The sequence below is a fragment of the Hoplias malabaricus genome, chromosome X1 (assembly GCF_029633855.1).
Source record: "Hoplias malabaricus isolate fHopMal1 chromosome X1, fHopMal1.hap1, whole genome shotgun sequence".
Lineage (NCBI taxonomy): Eukaryota > Metazoa > Chordata > Actinopteri > Characiformes > Erythrinidae > Hoplias > Hoplias malabaricus.
Window position 1 is genome coordinate 12,163,259 of NC_089818.1, and position 17,908 is coordinate 12,181,166.

The 17,908-nt window shown below is 41.6% G+C and overlaps 2 protein-coding genes across 5 annotated transcripts in view; both read left to right on the top strand.

Annotated features, from left to right (window-relative positions):
• Nucleotides 1-12,857, top strand: part of LOC136675406 (rho GTPase-activating protein 29-like) — a 50,906-nt gene extending 38,049 nt beyond the window's left edge. For 2 of the 4 annotated variants that reach the window (XM_066651935.1, XM_066651936.1), the window contains 8 exons: nucleotides 223-321; nucleotides 775-938; nucleotides 1,151-1,339; nucleotides 3,673-3,810; nucleotides 4,637-4,869; nucleotides 7,249-7,543; nucleotides 7,697-7,811; nucleotides 8,129-12,856. In XM_066651935.1, coding sequence (XP_066508032.1) covers nucleotides 223-321; nucleotides 775-938; nucleotides 1,151-1,339; nucleotides 3,673-3,810; nucleotides 4,637-4,869; nucleotides 7,249-7,543; nucleotides 7,697-7,811; nucleotides 8,129-9,246 — 2,351 coding nt within the window. In that variant the 3' untranslated portion in view covers nucleotides 9,247-12,856. Of the gene's footprint in view, nucleotides 1-222; nucleotides 322-774; nucleotides 939-1,150; nucleotides 1,340-3,672; nucleotides 3,811-4,636; nucleotides 4,870-7,248; nucleotides 7,544-7,696; nucleotides 7,812-8,128 lie in introns of all 4 variants that reach the window. The other 2 variants (XM_066651938.1, XM_066651939.1) reach the window with 2 other exon arrangements.
• Nucleotides 12,858-15,401: 2,544 nt separating this feature from the next.
• Nucleotides 15,402-17,908, top strand: part of LOC136676101 (retinal-specific phospholipid-transporting ATPase ABCA4-like) — an 87,300-nt gene continuing 84,793 nt past the window's right edge. The window contains exons 1-6 of the mRNA XM_066652959.1: nucleotides 15,402-15,467; nucleotides 16,242-16,335; nucleotides 16,415-16,556; nucleotides 16,861-17,000; nucleotides 17,294-17,421; nucleotides 17,540-17,737. Of these exons, the coding sequence (XP_066509056.1) occupies nucleotides 15,402-15,467; nucleotides 16,242-16,335; nucleotides 16,415-16,556; nucleotides 16,861-17,000; nucleotides 17,294-17,421; nucleotides 17,540-17,737 (768 nt within the window). The remainder of the gene's footprint in view (nucleotides 15,468-16,241; nucleotides 16,336-16,414; nucleotides 16,557-16,860; nucleotides 17,001-17,293; nucleotides 17,422-17,539; nucleotides 17,738-17,908) is intronic.

Here is a 17,908-nt window from a genome sequence, read left to right on the forward strand (position 1 = left end):
TAATAATAATAATAATAATAATAATAAAGATAATAGCTGAGAGCCGAGGACAGAGACAGAGATACATTAAAGAAACAGAAAGTGAGTGGCTGAAAGCCAGTGGTGAACCTGTGAGTGTCTTCTGTGAACCTGTGTCTGTGTTTTCAGCGTCTTGTGTCCGTGGGAACATAAATAAAATGTTTTTTAACGTTTATACTATGTCATATCTCTGTGGATTTGCAGGTGATTTTAAGCGGAGGCTTCCCAGAACCCCCTCCACCGGCACCATGTCGTCCGCTGATGATCTGGATGAGAGAGAACCTCCTTCTCCTTCAGACAATGGTGGGTCACTGAGGTTGAGATTCCTCTGTCCCCACATTACATCCTCTACTCTACCGGGATAACTATTAAATTGTCAGAAAACTGTTGTGAGGACTTGATGGCATTCCACATATATTGTGAGGTCATGTGCTTGTGTTGGACGATGTGTTTTGCATCCCAGTTTGTATCAAGGGTATTCAACGGAGCTTTATTTCTCCCCTCCACAGAATTATACTGGGGGTGTTATACCCCTCTAGCCCACATTTGGCATTGAGCTTGCTGATTTTAGGCTCATGTGCAGCTGCTCCAGAGGAGCCCTTTGTGTTTTATGTGATTCTAAAGAGTTTAAACACAACGTCCACAAATTGGCGCAGCTTAAAACAGCTGAACTCACTTAGTGTAGAGAGATATCTATAAATGTCTGGCTGTGTAGTGCAGATGTGTGACCCATGTGTGACCGCTGTGGTCCTGCAGGTGTGGGGGAGATAGTTCTGGAGGTGGCCAATTCTCCTGGACCGTTTAGAAATGCTTTGATGTCCAAAGCAGCTCAGACTCACAAGCTGAGGAAACTCAGAGCTCCATCCAAGTGCAGAGAGTGTGACAGTCTGGTGGTGTTCCACGGGGCTGAGTGTGAGGAGGTAGGCAATCATCATCATCTTCCTCATCATTATCATCATCTTCCTCATCATCATCCTCACAAGTGTCTTTACAATAATCACAATAATAAATACAGACACATGGGAGGCAGCAGCTCCGACCGTGGGACCCTGCTCTACATGCCACTTCGCACATGCAGCCTTTCCACTGCAATCTCTAATAATGGTGTTTATTTGTGTGTTGTGTTGTGTAGTGCTCGTTGGCATGCCATAAAAAGTGTTTGGAGACGCTGGCGATCCAGTGCGGCCATAAGAAGCTGCAGGGACGACTGCATCTGTTTGGGATAGACTTCTCTCAGGCAGCGAGGAACAGCGGAGACGGAATTCCTTTCATCATCAGGAAGTGCACCTCAGAGATCGAGAACCGAGCACTCAGCATCAAGGTAAACAGCTCAGGACAGTACAGAACAGAACAGGGTAGGGCAGAACAGAAAAGGACAGGACAGAACAGAACAGTGGTTGGTGCAGTGGTAACACCATTGGCTCACATGTGAGAGATCAAACAGATCAAACTGGGTTCGATTCCAGGTCTGGGCAACCATTCTGTGCTACACCAATAAAAGTCCTTGTGCAGGACTCCTAACACTGCATTGGCCTACCTGTAATACCAGTAACCTTGTAAGTCGCTCTGGATAAGAGTGTCTGACAAATGCCTTAAATGTATAAGACAGGCCAGAACAGAATAGGACATGACATCACTAAAAAGGAAAGGGCAAAATTGAACAGGATAGGACAGAACAGAACTATGGATCTAAATCAATGACATAAATATTTGAATTATATTTTTCTGAATATATTATATCTGAATTATTTTTGTATGGCATTTGATAAACTTGAAATTTTGAGGTGGTGAAATATTCAGATTTGAAAAATTTGAAAAAAATTTCAGATAAAAAAAAATCAGAATAAAACAAAATTCAGTAGTAGCAAGAAAACAATCACAGCGCCCTCTTCTCAAGAACACAAATCACAGAGCAGTCTCACACCATCCCAAATCCTGCTCTGAAACCAAAGTACTACTTTGAAGTGAGCACTTTAATGACAGTGTAAGCATAAGCAAAAGGGGTGCAGTGTTTAAGTGATGAAGGGGTCTGAGAGTAGAAATTGGACACTTAGCCTCGTTGCTTCGTCCATAACTACGGCTCTAACGCCTTCCACACTGTAGTTAGCCGAGCTCGGCTCAACATTACAGTGTTTTACTGGATGTTCAGACAGAAACGTGTTGAAAGTTGTTGAGATTTTATCATAATCTCTTATTCATGTGCGGAGAGTTTCTGTGACACACGTGTGTTATTTTCTGATGGAAAGCACCCTCTGTCCAAAACCCACAGACTTGCTGATTTTCTGACAGGTTCACCCGCAGCTTTTCTATTTAACTTTACAGAAAAACAACAGAGATCTCCAAAATAAATCACAACATCTGAGAGTGAGTGCTTTGATCACTATTTGAGCGAGACTGAATCTCCATTACAAACACTGTTTGATCAATCAGACCCTTATAGATATTTAAACATTTCTAAATAAACGGCCAGTTAATTCATCTAGTATATACTATTCTGGTTAATTAAATGTAAAGGTCCTTGTGTTTAATGACACATCACCATTAAAATTGTATCTTTTAAGCTCCTTCCATGATCTTGAGTTTATTTGTGTAAATTAGGCAGTGTCTTCAGTTTGGTCCCTAAACTGCATGAACTGCTTGACGTTAATATTATATCACCATGGCAAATTAAACAGAGTGTTTCCCCAAACTTTAGCATGTTTTTAAGAAATACACTGTACAGAAATGCCACTCGTTTACATGAGAAAACGGATCATTAGTTTATTTTAAACGGTGATATATTTAATGTTACTAAACGCAAATACCTTTAATCATTTATTTACCAGAATATGGCACAGGGCATAGCAGGGAACCTGTCATTTGTAGAAATACTTACATTTTCATAAACATCTGATTATAAAACCATGCTGTGTGTAATGGAAGTCCAGTCGCCATGTCTAAAATGTAATACCAAAAAAAAAAACAAAAAAAAAAACACTTATGCACTTGTGGCTTTATCATCCGGAGATTTGCCCTGTTTTGGTTTAAAGTTAAACAGAGACACTGTGTAAATTTGTCAGAGGTTCAGTCAGTATTTATCCAGTTAAACACTGCGATCGATCTCTCTGTGGAAGTTTACTTTTTCCTGGGAAGCCTGCTGGTTGACCTCTGGCCTAGATTTGTATTTTTGCCATCTGATTTTTTTCAGCTTGAATTTATGGGTCTGTATTTTTTAAATCTGATTTTTTTTACTCTCAATTATTGTAATATGAAATTTGTAATGTGTTTTCAAATCTGAATATTTCACCACCTCAAAATTTCAAGTTTATCAAATGGCATTCAAAAATAATTCAGGTATAATATATTCAGACAAGTACATTCAAATATTCATAATTCAGGTTCAGATACTGATGTCATTGATTTAGCTCCATACAGAACAGAATAGGATAGCACAGGACAAGACAAGACAGGACAGGACATCACTACACATGACAGGACAGAACAAGTCACCAACACCAGCATACTTCCCAGAGAGTAGAGTCTGTTCTTGCAGTGAAGTGAGGAACACACTCTGGACCCATGCCCTTGGTTTCTGTGAAGGTGCTGGGAACTCTGTGCTCGGTGTGTGACTTGATGTGTGTGTGCGTGTTTGTGTGTGTGTGTGTGTGTGTGTAGGGGATTTACAGAGTGAATGGAGCAAAGTCTCGGGTGGAAAAGCTGTGTCAGGCGTTTGAGAACGGGAAAGACCTGGTGGAGCTCTCTGACCTTTACCCTCATGACATCAGCAACGTCCTCAAACTCTACCTGAGACAGGTGAGCCCTGCCTACTCAGACCAGTTAAGCCCCACATATTCAAGCCAAGGTCTCTGCAAAATAACATCAGCTAAATTAGAGTTTTCCTCCGGGTGCTCTGGTTTCCTCCCACAGTCCAAAAACACACGTTGGTAGGTGGGTTGGCCACTCAGAAGTGTCCATAAGTGTGAGTGTGTGAGTGAATGTGTGTGTTGCCCTCTAGGGTGTATTCCCGCCTTGCACCCAATGATTCCAGGTAGGCTCAGGACCCACCGCGACCCTGAACTGGATAAGTGGTTACAGATAATGAATGAATGAATAGATTAGAGGTTGAAAATTAAAACTGAAGCGTGCTAGTGTTTGGTGTAAAGCCCAAATGTGATTTAAGTGAGGATTACGAAGAATAATGCAAAATGTGTGTCTTGTAATTGTCCAGTATATATTGTATATCAAATTGGTAGTTATTAATAGAGGCAGCACTATAAATCATTTCATTTCTGATACTGATTTGTTGCGATGTGGAAGAGTGAGTATCGGCTGATACAGATATGACTTTACGACTTGTTATTAACATTGGTGAATGTTTTATAAATTTTATTTTCATGGGTATGTGCATCAAAAATTATTTTTCTTTATCTTTTAATAAAAGGTCATTTTTCTTTTTCCTGAGTTTATTGCACCCAGCATTTCCCAATATCAGCCAGAAACTGACACTGGAGTCAGATCAGTGTCAGCTGTAGATATCAATTTACATTTATTAGTAAATATGTTATTACTTTGCAGATTGAAAACTCAGATTTAATTACTTACTCCTCTGATGTGAATGTTGTTGTTTTTGTTTTCTCAGCTTCCAGAGCCTTTGATATTGTACCGTTACTATAACGACTTTATCGGTTTGGCGAAAGAGGCGCAGAGCATCCTGGTGGATGAGGCAGAGTCAGCTCGGACACTCCCTTTGGGGGAGGAGCCTAACCTAAATATTGAGCTGAACAGGATCATCTTTAAAATAAGAGACCTCCTACGACAGCTACCGCAAGACAACTACAAAACGCTACACTTCCTCATAACTCACCTACACAGGTACACTACTGCAGAGGTATACACCTGTACAGGTACACTACTGCACAGGTACACACTTGCACAGGTACACTACCTCACAGGTTCACTACTGCACAAGTATACACCTGCACAGGTACACACCTTGTAGTATGGGAACTAGATTATATTTATTTATAATTACGTAGGATTATTATTTATTATTATTATTATTTTTTTTTTTATTTTTTTTTATACCCTTTAGTGGATCATGATAATAATACGCTGTTGTGAGACTTGATTCAAATTCTAGAATGTGGGATCTTCACGGACTTTTCAGATCTTTTAGGAGTAAATTCCACACATACACATCACATTCAAATAAAAAAAGGAATATTTTTTTGGATAAACAATAATCATTTATCACCATAGTACCATTATTAAAGCTTCATAGCTAGGTTAACGCATGTGAAACTCCTTTTATGGATTTTTAATAATAATAATATGGAAATGATATAGAGAATGTTTGACTAAATGCGATCTTACTCTAAGCTAGTTTAACTACAGCGCCCACCATAATTATTGGCACAACTAGATAAAATGTGTTAAAAGTATGTGTAAGGTGTGTTAGTATACATATATCGATTAGTAAAGATCAAATATATGAGGAATAATGCACAATAAAGTTGAGAAAAGAATCCCTTCCAGGTTACAGGCACTAGAACAGATTTAAAAAGCTATGTATCTGAGCAGTAAGTGTTTATTTGCTAAAAAACTAGTAAATAAACTAAAAAACAAACAACAAATAACACCCAACATTAGAACAAAACCAAATAACATTATTCCAGTAAGTGTGATATTCTGAGTGAGAATGTGTGGGTTTAACATTTTCCAAATCTCTCCTCGTGACAGTTCGTATTATTATATAGGTTATTATCCAATATCTAGTTGTACTGCTTAATAAAGAATGATTTTAAACAATGTGTATTGTTGATTTAACAAATTCATGCAATCAAGGAGAATCTGAACAAAATATTGTTCTTCAAACATCTTCTTCAAATACCTACTTTATAGAAAATCAAACTTTTTTATTAAAAAAAAGTACTGTACATATATAAACGTAAAAGAAATAAAAACAATATAAACTTCTTTAAGGTAGTGTGGCATCATCCTTTGGTGTGTCCACTTAGGAGCATTATTTGTCTGAGGATCCTTACCAACAAGTATGATCTCAGTATGTTTGTTACACAAAGTTCTGTTGTTTGGTCAATGTGTTTGTTTGATGCTGCCAGCAGGAAAGAAGATTTTTAATATTGAAATTCTCTAAAAGCCTCTTTAGGCTTGAACGGGTGAAAAAGATGTCAGTTTGGCAGGGCAAGAAATAAGGGCCATTTGCTTGTCTTCCACAGATTGGGCCTGACCTTTAGGGTGAAGGACAACTCCTTTGGATGCATTATGGTATTATCCTGGGCCATTTTCTAGAGTCAATATTTAAAGCAGTGGTCCCCCCCCCCCCCCCCCCCCGAAAACACACACACACACACACACACACACACACTTATTGACATATCCACTGAAATTGATTTATACATTCATACAGAACTGCAACTACTTATAAAAAAAAACAAAAATAAAGTTGTACGTTTGCCTTGCTGCACCCTCCCTGCAATAACTCCCTCCACTTTGGGAACCACTGGTTTATAGAATGCCAGAGTGGTTGACCACAAATTTGTGGGGGTGTTTTATGGTAGTCATAAACCAAGGTCCAAGGCCAGAGGAGATCTCCAGACCCTTGTTTATAACTACCCATTCTCCAAAGCTGGTAACTTTGGAATCTCAGAGTGAGGTTAGAGAGAGTTTCAGATCCTCTTTCACCCATGTGAGTTTAAATCCTGCAGATAATTGGCATATTTCATCCTTACAACACCACAACCTACATACGTACACTTCTCCACAGGTACACACCTGCACAGGTAATCATCTGTACATGTACACACTTGCACCTCCTTAAAGCAAGGTGTGCAGCTGCTTTAAGCTGCACACTCTGTGAAAAAAGACGCTCTGGACCAGCTATACATGAGCCTGCGATAACAATGTCCAGTGCCAGCACAGGGCTGGGGAGCAGTGGAACTGTGTTCTCTGTGGTGATGGAACTCCATCCAAAATATCCATCAAACAGCAGAAGCCACATTGCCCCCTGTGGTTCCTGTAGTGTATTACACTCTGTCAAAACGATTATGTGAATCATGTGAACATATGAGCAGCTTATCTTAGCTCTTCTTAGCTTATCTTATTTTGTTTGATTGTCTAATATTATCTGATCTCATCTGATTTGATCTTACATTACCTTATGCTATATGATTTAATTTTATCAGATCATGTTGTGCTGTTTAATTACATGTTAAATCCACTCTCTGTTCCCAGGGTGATGGAGTGTGCGGAGGAGAATAAGATGACAGCGAGTAACCTGGGCATCATCTTCGGGCCGACACTTATCAAACCGCGTCAGTCAGAGGCGGAGGTGTCTCTCTCTTCTCTGGTGGACTATCCTTACCAGGCCCTGATGGTGGAGCTCTTCATCAATCACCACACAATGATCTTTGACCTCCCCCCAAGCTCCATCTCGCATGTACCCCCTCCTCACGACTCACTGGTCACACAGGCTCGGAATACGGACCGACTCGGACGGCACTCCACATCCCTGCTGGACATTAAAGAGGTCAGTCTGAGCACACACTGAGCCCAGAGCTGCAGAGGAGCAGAAGAACAACACTGAAAACAGCTGTTTTACATAAATATTAATGATTATTATAATTAATATTCATGATTAGTGTTGTGTAGTGAGGTTGTGTGTGGTTTTGATTTCCTCCAGCAGAGCTCTAAATCTTACAAGCGATATTCCTCCATCTTCCCTTCTACACATTTGCTGGATGAAGCGAAAGAGGTAAAGGCAAGAGACGAGCAGCAGGAGGGAACCAGCAGCACTGGTCAGTATCAGTCCAGCCAGAAACATAAAGTATATGTACACGTTAAAATGCTTAATATTTAAATTGGACTATATGAAGAATATGCAGCACACTGAAAAAGAAAGCCATATCACCACCTACCCTTCCTGTACTCTACTACAATCTGTGGAATATTGAAGAGCAGTGACCACGGAAGTTGCTGTCATTGCCAATTTAGGATTTCTCCAGATTTCATCCTTTGTTTTTACTACACTCTCAGACAATGTCTGAGTGAATCATTTTACTCCTTCACATCTCTCTCTCTCCCTCTCTCTCTCTCTCTCTCTCTCTCTCTGTAGCAGGAGAATGTACGGAAGGAGTGAACTATGTAGCGGAGACTCAGAGATCAACCCTGGTTTTTGGACGCCCGAACGTTCAGCTCCGCCCACACCGCTCTCGTCTTGTCTCTCGGCCAATCAGCATGCCTGTCGATCGACTGCTCAGCGAGAGGAACAGACACAACTCAATAGAGCAGGAAAACAATCCAGCTGCCATCCAGGAGCAAACAGAACCTGAGAGAATGGAGAAAACTGAAAAGTTGGAGAAATCAGATAATACAGAGAAAGAGAAGTCTGAGAAAACAGAGAAATCGGAGAAATCAGATGGCCGTTATAAGAGTCCATTCATACACACACATACTCTACGGCGCACTTGGGACAAACAGTACAGACACTATGATGTCACACCTCGCACAGCAATGATCATGGCCAACCTGCCCCCAGCTGCAGCGACAGATAAAGGCAAAGTGTCCGCCGGAAGCGAACCTGCTTCAGTGTTCAGCTCGACCACTATTCGACCTTTCCGAGCTTCATGGAAGGACAACAGTCAAACAGGAGAAGGGCCAATCTCTTTCCGAGCACCGAGAACCCTTCAGCCACCTCCTGGAACTTTTTATAAACCTCCCTCCACCTCACGAGCAGAGAAGAGCCCTCCATACTCTTTCTCAGCATCTGTTACCACGACGACTGTGGTCACAAGGTCATCGGATGCAGAACTGAGGTCCGTCACAGCATCTTCTCCATCTTTGGCATCTGTTAATATAACAACGGCCCTTTCTAAACCTGAACTGCGAACTGCCAGTGTGACCTCGTCTCTAACCACGCCTAAGGTTGTCACAATGGTTTCCATGACGATGGGAGCCCCCGTGGCCACGTTGACGGTTTCCACGTTGACAGCTTCAACTATAGCTACACCCACTTATACAACAGTTACGTCATCATCATCGCTGCATAAAGCAGAGGACTCTCAGTCGGAAAGCGGCTCAGACTTGGTCAGTGTCTCGTCTCTCTCTCCTCCGCTCTCTCCGTCCTCCATTCCGGATGATCTCAGCTCCCCCGATGCCAGGCCAGTACATCAAAAACGCAGCAGCAGCCGCCACATTATCCCCAACAAACACAGGGAGGCGCACTTCGTATAGAAGTACAGATGTGTATTGGCTATGTAAAAATGCCCACAGCTGTGATTGTATAAGTGAACGTGTGATTGTGTGATGTCCTGTGAGGGACTGGTGCTCTGTCCAGTGATTCTGGGTCGGCTCCAGATCCAGCGTGACACTGAACTGGATAAGTGGTTACAGACAATGAATGAATGAATGAATGAATAATTGCATTAAGTCGCTGCTGGGACAAAGCTTCTATGTGGATTTTTTTTGGTGATGTTGTAAACAAAAGAACCACCTGCTCTTTCCATTCTGTTCACATTTTAAAGAAAAAGTCTCAGTCCACTAACTCAGAGGTCTTTCATCTCCTGTCCGCTTTAGAATTTTGGAGATATGAGGTTTTGCTGCACACAGGTTTTCCTCTCAGACCAGGCCCCATTCCTGGAGGATCAAAATCTCAACACAAATATAACCTTACACAGCCTTAAACATGACCACACAAAATGTGTCAGTGATAAAGTATTTAAACAGGAACAGCTAATATATTATGCATAAATGACCTGCCGTCCAATTAGCTACTTTTTACTTGTAGCTGAACTTTACATGCTGTTTTTGCACAAACTGTACACGTTTGTTGTGGTTATTGTTGTTTTTGTTTGTTGGTCTTTGATGATCTATACAGATCAGTGTGGTCAATGACATCAGGTCAAGCAAAAATGAGAAATTAATGACTCAGATTAAATTGTATGACCCTCAAATTAGATTTCTGCTGGATTGATGGAAAGTCAAGAAAAAAATTAACAATAGCCTGTATTAAAAAATTGAATGTTTTTGTTACATATTTACCCATTAACTCCTGCCTCTGCATTGTAATTAGCTGAGGGACATTGTAAGAGTGCGAATATTGCACGGTAATGTCACTCTTGACAAATGCTCTTCTAGTATTACTCCACCACATACGCACATAACCAACAGTGAAACCAGTACTTATAGGACAGCAAGGGGCACCTGACAGAATGGAAATAATCTACCTTACAGTCATACACTCGAGGTTCATGCTGTAATCCATTCATCTGCACTGCTGACCCTCACGGACACACTGAACCTCTCTGTGTCTAAAGCTCACCCAGAGGATTCTGTAAGACTTGTTCTTTTTAGAAATCATTGAGAAGTTATGATGTAAATGCAGATTTACCAAACTGATTTTGTATTTAAAATATACATTATTTAGGGGAAGTTAGTGCTTGGTCTCTTTCTTTGGAGAGTCTGGTAGCATCTGTTATTGGTTCTTCAGTAAATGCACTGGTACCGGACCGAACCAGGAACAGTCACAGAACATGTGAAATAATAAATAGATATTTGTCTGATTAAAGCGACATTAAAAGCTTGTGTTAGTGTTGAAACAGTGTTCTACAAAAAAAAAAAAAAAAACATTCGGGAAACAAGACCTCATGCAGGGTATTCTGTGGAATTTGGTGGATTTGTTCTTTAATGAGACAAACTCTGTAGTGCTGTTGACTGAACAAACTAGAGTTTAATACTCCTCTCAAATAACACCAACAACATGGTTTAGAGGAGAATTGTTTATAATTTCTGTGCATTAATTTATCAGTCATTGATTCTAATCTTTAAGCTTTATTTGAAGAAAATGGTCTAATGTTTAATTAACAGTTTTTCCTGCTTTACTGACTGAGTTTCATAAATTTATTAGGCAATTTCACCTTACATCATCGTGATTGGATGTTTTTTTAATCATTTTTAAGGATTTATAAGCCAGGTATTTTTATTCCTTTATGTCTCAGATGAGTTTATACTTTAAGTTTACCACAGACTAAAGGTTAATGTTGGAAATGATGTGGTGTCTAGCGTCATTGTTCAAAACTCCTGACTAGGTGAAGCAGCGCTCTTTTAAAGGTCAGATACAGTCAGTTTTCCAGAAGCTGATCTTTGATGGTCAGTTGGTCAGTTGAACAGACCCTAAAGCTACAGTCAGAGACCAGGTATACGTCCAAAAACATTTGATATTGATGACTCTTAAAAGTGTGTTTCACAGGATTTGCTGGTCTTTCTGCTCTACCACCCTCAGACCTTGAGGAACTTTTGAAACTCTGAAGCTTGAAAGACAGGGAACACCAGCCGAGGGGAAACTCCAACCTGAAGGTCTTGCCCTTAAAGCCCCTGGGAACCCATTTTGAAATTTTGTGTTTTTGTGTATAATTCTAAAAGTTGGGTGTTATGTGAAAAGTTCAGTAAAGTTTAAATAAAAAAAAAACACAAACCAGAAATATGATAAACCTCTACTCAAAAATGACCAGTACTGCTCTCCTCTTGATGTGGAATGAGCAGTCCTAAAAGTGGGTAATGCTTATATCACTGTTACCCTGACCAGTCACAAGGCTGCCATAGCCACGCCTCCTCTCTGGGTCGAAGACAGTGGTGAGCTAACGTTTAGGAGCCAGTAGTAAACGAGCTATTCACGACCTATGGGGAGGGAATGAAACACATAAACAGAGCAAACAGATCACAAAACAATACAGAATGAATGGATCAGGTCTGAGTACAACAGAGATAACAGCAACACTCCGACAGCGTGTTTAGCGGCGTATCTGCGTAGATAGCCGCATTTGGCTGGCGTGTATAACAAATTAGCAGCGGGGATTAAAGCTACACACCTTCGGCAGTACACCAGAGTACTTGTGAGAGTAGCAGCGGTAGAAAGCACTCCAAGGTATGCAGTTCGTACAATTATGTTAACATATATATACTCTAACATCTAATATATGCACTCTAACATTTGGCAGAGGGTAGTATACCACCCCTTTCCCCTTTAATTTCAATAAAGTGCTGTAACCATTAATCACACCAGGGTGAATCCCAGGAGCAACAAACACAAATCATACCTCGTGTTCCTTGGAGAATTCCTTCATCAGCTGTTCCCACCTTTCAGGTTCCAGGAGTTCCTCAGGGTCCAAGGGGGTTGTCTCTGAGGATGACCCAGGAACACCACCGGACCCCCAAGACAATGAGTGTTTGTGTTTTTGATGTTGTGTATTGATTACAGCTGGTCATGTGGGGTAAATGTTGGGTGTGTGTCTGTGTTTGTGTGTGTACAGAGTGTAATCATTGTATTTATTCCTCTCGAATTGGTGTGCAAAGTGTATTCTTGATGTGTGTGTGACCCCCATGGCACACTGCAGTCACTCTGTTTTCCCAACATCCTTGTTGCTGTCTTGGACAGATCCTCGGTGTTTCTGTGTGTCCTCACATCCTCCTGTTCTCGCTGGACATCTTTGTCATCCGCCCAAGATGTGCTTCAGTGTTCCAAAAAACAGACCCGGAACAGTCAGTACTCCCAGATGTTGTTCCCTATCCCCTTCAAATAATTAGTATGCATCGGTTCCTCACTCTCAACAAGAACCATCTGAGTCTCCCATCATGTACAGTGGCCTCACTGGGACGTCTGCAGAACCTCCTTCTGCAGAACACAGGTGCTGAGAAACACTGATTTTACATTTTCATTTAAACTCATTTGTGCCTGAATTGCACCTGAAAATACAGAGGATTTCCAAATTAAAAGTGTATAACCTGTTCTCAAAATGATCTGGATTCTTTTCATTCAAATTGTTTGGTTTGTTTGTTAGGTCTGTGTATGTAGATTCCTTCTCAAAATTCCACTGTTGTTAACTTTTGCTGTGTTGTGAAGACGTGATGGTGATGGAAAAGAATCTCCGCAGACACGGTTAAAAGTGTAAATACATCTTTATTTACCAAAACAGTGTCTTACGGGTTCTTAAGGATCCCGTGAGAGGAGTCAGAGTCTCTCTCCCATCTCTAAAATCTCTCTCTCCTCCTGGCTAGGACCTCGCTCTATATGTTTCTCTCCTTTCCAAATAAAGTAAACATAAAAGATAATTTACAATGCATGTTAAGGGAGGGGTAAAATTTATGGCCTCCTGCCCTCACTGCCAGCTTATCCTAAACATTCCTCTTCTGTGGAGCACAGACACAGAACATATGGCTGAACATGAAAAACACAGTGAACATTTCTTAATACTGCCTTACGAGGCCTTCTGATAAATATACCTCACCACCTAAAAATTTAAAAAGAAGCTAGTTATATTTCTAAGCGGACTGTTTGCAATTTGTGTGCATATTTTCTTAACATACCTTCTCACAGCAGTTTAACCCCATCCAATTCTTCTAGGCTTCAGCTTCTAACTTTTAAGCCAATCAGAGCAGAGCTCATTTACATATCTGAATCTTAAAGGTGCAGTGTTGGTTGTGAGTATGAGAGGAGAGAAAATGAGCTACGGATTTGTTTCCTAAAGAGAAAATAAATAAAACAATGGGCTCTTTAATGAGTTTATACACAGGGCCCAGCTAGTGTTTGTGTGTGTGTGTGTGGGGGGGGGGGGGGGGGTAAGATTCATCAGCTTTAATCAGCTGTGACATCACAAATCTGCCCTGACTCAGCTTCCTTCAGCTCAGGTATAAGGAGAGACAGAGAGAGTAGAACCTGAATGTCTCTTTGTTGTTCTAGAATCATTCTGTGTGTCTACTGGGATATAAGTGTGTGGTTCCTGTGTGCGTGTGTGTGTGAGGCAGGGAGAGCAGATTGAAGCTTGGATTAGCTTAGATTATCTCTCACATGGCTCAGTGCAGCGCTCCAGCTTTTTCCCCAGGGACATGGACTCGCACCCGCAGCTTTTCCACCTGTGAACATACCAGAGTCTGTCTCTAAACTGAGGTACGAACTCACCTGTCTTATCTGTCTCTCTCACTTGTCTCCTGTCTCTCTCACAGTGCCTTTAGTAGGAGAGTTAATCAGAGTTTCATTCAGTATGAGTGTATAAAGGAAGGGTGCATGAGGGACATGTTGTTTATTCAGTTAAACTGTAATTATTATCTATTTCCGGTTTATTTGTTTGTTGATTAGGAGCTTTGTTAGAGCATAACAGAGTTCTGTTTATAATGCTGTAATAATCACATTTTCAGCTCTAATAAAGAACATTTAACCCTCCTTCTGTGAACTGCTGAACAACTGCTGACCTAATTCCACTAAACTGCTTTATTTACCATTATTCTTCATAGATTTATTGTACAATTCTTCAGGGGATCAGAGTAAATGCTGTTTTTATGCTATGCTGAAATAATGCAGAGTAACAGGAGCTCCTTTAAAAATCACTAATTTAATATTGTTATTAAGTCAAAAAATAAAATAATAACCATAATGGTAAAAAAGATTTTCATGAGTGGCTGCATTTTTTTTTTGGTGTGAAGTGGTGAATGATGAGAGGAAGGTGAATACTGTTGGAGAAGCAGGTGAAACAGATCCTGGAGCTGTGCTTATGTGTCTGCAGTGTGTGTGTTTGTGTGGTGCTTAATGTTGGGGGCAGTGCGTGTTGAATTTATTTTAGACTGGCATGGTTGGTGCATGATTCAGGTTTGTGTGTTCATTTGTTTAAGTTGTTTACCAACTTAACGTAAGGGGTTAAATTGTCATGGGTTTATTTGTCTATTTTAGGTTGTTTACCTCTAGCCTATTACTGGGGTTAAAGGGTTAAATTGTGTGTTTGTTTATTTCATTCATTTAATCATTGTCTGAAACCACTTATCCAGTTCAGGGTCACGGTGGGTTCGGAGCCTACCTGGAATCATTGGGTGCAAGGCGGGAACACATCCTGGAGGGGGCAACAGTCCTTCACAGGGTGACACAAACTCACACATACACTCACACCTATGGACACTTTTGAGTTGTCAATCCACCTACCAATATATGTTTTTGGACTGTGGGAAGAAACGGAGTGCCCAGATGAAACCGGACATGGGGAGAACACCCCAAACTCCTCACAGTCAACCGGAGGGGGACTTGAACCCACAACCTCCAGGCCCCTGGAGCTGTGTGACTGTGACACTACCCACTGCGCCATCGTGCCACCCTGTTTGTTTGTTTTAATTTAAACACACCTGAGCCCCAGGTGCTGTTCCACAAAGCCAGATTTAACCAATTTAACCAGATAAAATAATCCCAATAACAACAGACTTGAGGGACATTTGTGAGTGGCTTAACTTATCAGGCTAAATGAGAAATCCTGCTTTATTAAATGCCCCATTATGGGGTTAAACTTTTGTGTGCTATGTTTATTTTAGGTTGTTTACTCCTTGTTGACTCCTGAGGGGGTTAAATCTGGGAGATGAATTCAGCCGAACAGGTCCGTCTCCTGCTCTGGAAAAACTGGTCAATCCGCAAGAGACAGAAGGTACTGTCCAGTTTTTTTTTTTGTACACAAAGATTATTAAACTCTCGTTTTGATTTAATGTGTTTATATTTACAAAATACAGAATTATTCAGAGACACCATTGGAAACCTTTTCTTTGATCTGTTATGGTTACATATGAACAAATGAACTCCGGAGACACTTCAGTGAATCTCTGGCGTATCAGATCTGTCCCGGAGTTATCCTTTCACAGGCATCGCACAGTGGGAGATTTTCTGTGTGAGACATGTTCTCGCACCTGGAGCCTGTGCAGCAAGTACAGGCAAAACTCTGGGACATTATCGGCTCCGTTCTCACGTGTTGCGTCTTGTTTTTAACTCGAGCTTTTACTATGTGCTAGTGGGATAAAGTCTGGAATAAATATTGCGTCTGTGTATTCACACATTCATCTACCCTGCTGTGCGGGTGTGAATGGGGCTCTAGATTTATTGTCGAGTTTATGCCTGAATGGCTTGTGTTTGCCTTCAGAGAATGAAAACACTTCCCTTCCCTGACAGTCACAGTCTTCCTGGCCTTGGTCAGGACCTTTCTTTAGGTCTGTTTAAATCAGGGCCTTGGATTCAGGTTTCATGCAGAAATTTTAAAATGGTCGGCGTGTATGACACAATAGCTACAGATGTTAATGCACCTGACTGACCAAGTGTAGCCATACCGGCTGAACATTGTAAAATCCTGGCCTGGAACCTGGACCCAAGTCCATATTTGAAGTCCTCTGCTTTACAGATGCTTTTGTTCTATGTCCCGGCCCATTGGCAGGTGCGGCTAGTGGTGGAGGTGTTGTGGCCCGTGTTGCTGTTCACTGGTCTGGTTTGGCTGAGAAGAGCGAACCCTCTCTACCGACAACACGAATGTGAGACTTTCTGCTTTACTCACCACCATCTGCATCAACTCAGCTCTGAAATTAAACTGAGACCCATTTTTACCTTCAGGTCATTTTCCAAACAAGGCCTTGCCCTCTGCAGGAATTCTGCCGTGGATTCAGGGAATTTTCTGCAACGCCAACAACCCATGCTTCCGTTATACCACTCCGGCCGAGGCTCCGGGAATCATCTCCAACTACAACAACTCCATGTGAGTAACATTCCACACAGTGCCAGAACCAAAGCACCTCACATCCCTCACTATGAGACTGCAGCCTAAGGTCACCATACCCAATGCCAGGAGTCCACCAGAGCACTGTAAATCTCTGGAACTGTGTTCTCTGGAGTGAGGGAGTTCTTCTGGAATGAGCTGTAGTGGTGAGTGTGGTCCAGAACTAATCACCAACACCAGCCACCGACAGTTGATCCTCACAGTTTTGTTCCAAAATCTAGTATAAAGGCCAGTCTGAGATGTCTTCTTTTGCTGAGTTTGTGTTCCTGTCCTGGTTCCCCAGTCTGGCCCGGTTCTATGCAGACTCTCAGGAGCTCCTGTTAAAGGACCCAGAGTTCCAGCAGCTGAGTCGGTTGTGGCAGGAGGCATCCAGTCTTAGCAGCTTTATGGATACTCTGAGGAAAGACCCGGGTCGAGTTTCAGGTATGTCATCCACATCAGTTTCTGGTCCAGTTTGTTCACATCTTGAGGAGCCTGACCTGCTGCAGAAGCCTGTGCACATGGTGGTGCCGCTGCAGAACACAAGAACTCTGTTTCCTGACAGTGCTGTCCACACTGGAACACTCACGGTTCTTACAGCAAAGAATTACATTATCTTCCTTTTGTGTTCTCGAGTCCTGAGGCCAGGCGTAGGAGCTTCTGGAGAAATAAAAATGATCTAGGTCCAGTTAAGTTCTGTTCATATTAATTCAGTTCAGTTTAATTCTCTCTCTCAGGGCGTGGTCTGAAGGTGGAGGATATACTGAAAGATGATGAGACTCTGACCTCATTTTTGCTGCGTGATGTTGGACTCTCTGAATTCGTGGTCCATCAACTCACTAAAGCACTAGTCCGAGTGGAACAGGTATTACTCATTTTACCTAGAATTTACCTACATTTTACTTGTCCTTTACCTGTCCTCTCTGTTCTCTCTTTTCCTCTCTCTCTCTCTCTCTCTCTCTCTCTCTCTCTCTCTGTTCTAGTTTGCATTCGGGGTTCCTGACCTCTCTCTTAAGGAGATCTCCTGCAGTCAGGTTCTGTTGGAGAGGTTTATAATCTTCCCGAGCCATAGGGGGCAGTATAACGTCCGGAGTGCTATGTGTGCTCTGAGTCCACAGAAGCTGCAGGACATTGAGGACAAGCTGTACGCCAATGTGGACTTCTTCAAACTTTTCAAACTGGTCAGTCCCACCTGCCCAATTCCGGCCACCATCTGACAGCATTTTTGCTACACTCTTAAAAATAAAGGTGCTATAAACGGTTCTTTGAGGTATGCCATAGAAGACATTTGGTTCCTTAAAGTACCCTGTGTGTTTACAGTTTTTCTCAATATCTCAAACACAATTTCTGAA